The 1028-nt window shown below is 42.8% G+C and overlaps 1 protein-coding gene across 1 annotated transcript in view; it reads right to left on the reverse strand.

The window, feature by feature from the left end:
- LOC116700829 (collagenase 3) overlaps window positions 1–1028 on the reverse strand; it is a 7767-nt gene that overhangs the window by 3473 nt on the left and 3266 nt on the right. Inside the window, exons 6-7 of the mRNA XM_032534301.1 lie at window positions 895–1024; window positions 576–705 (exon numbers count right to left, since the gene is read on the reverse strand). Coding sequence (XP_032390192.1) covers window positions 576–705; window positions 895–1024 — 260 coding nt within the window. The remainder of the gene's footprint in view (window positions 1–575; window positions 706–894; window positions 1025–1028) is intronic.

The following is a 1028-nucleotide window of genomic DNA, read 5'->3' on the forward strand; positions in this document are numbered from 1 at the left end:
TTGGCACAGCTACCAGAAGACTTACATCTTTCAGACAGGTTGCTAACGTCACAACTACATCATCAAGCTCAGTTGGAAGCTGCCCACTATCACTCAGCCATCACCGGAAAAGAGCTTCTAATTTCCTTCACTAGTCTTCGTCCAGAGCTACGAGATCTGTTGGTCCATTTCTTTAACTGTCTATGATTTTTATTTGTAGCCACTAGCAAGTAGCCTTCTTTGTTTTAAACATTTTAAAATACACATGTTTGAGGAAAATCCTTCATCTCTTGCCTTTATAGAGGAGCCTCATTGCTAACTCTTTTATTATCATTTTCTGTAGGTTTAAATTGCTTAGATCAACTTAAAATGTTTCATTTGAATTTTGAGAGAGTTTTTTTTAAGAATCTAGTCTGTTTTGGAAGTGTAAAAGATTGATGCATCTCCACGGATCACCTTAAAGGTTTGAATCCCCCCATTGTAATTTGACAACATAGAGGCATCTTGCATATGGGCCACCAAAAGTTAGAAACGGCCCAGCTAATAGGCTTCAGATGCCGATGTTTTAGCATTCTGCTGTACAATAAGTCTGATACCTGTCCTTGAAGAAGAGCATCTCTCCCCGCTGGGTGGTGACAGCATCCAGGACCATGGTTGAATCACAGACATCAGGGGTGGTGGGGGCCTGAAGTTTAGCCCCAGAGAGACCCTTAACAGAGTTTTTACCTGGAGGATAGATGAGTCACTGAATATTTAGAGCGCCCTGATTCCCATTGCAACAAAGTCAAACAAACAGTTGAAACTACTCAAACAATTGCCTAGCATCACCAAAGATTGTGCAAGAGATTGTCAGAGATATTGGTCAGGTGCTATGTGTGCAAACAGGCCCGGATGATCCAGCCAGTTAGTACTAACCATAGAGAGACTGGATGCCGTTGACGTCATCCCGAGGCAGAACAAAGGTGTCTGGGTTTCTGTATGAGTACACAGGGTACATGAGAGCACCAGGATCATTAGAGTGAGACAAGCCCAGGGAGTGGCCAAACTCA

This window comes from Etheostoma spectabile, chromosome 13 (genome assembly GCF_008692095.1).
Source record: "Etheostoma spectabile isolate EspeVRDwgs_2016 chromosome 13, UIUC_Espe_1.0, whole genome shotgun sequence".
In the NCBI taxonomy this organism is placed as follows: Eukaryota; Metazoa; Chordata; class Actinopteri; order Perciformes; family Percidae; genus Etheostoma; species Etheostoma spectabile.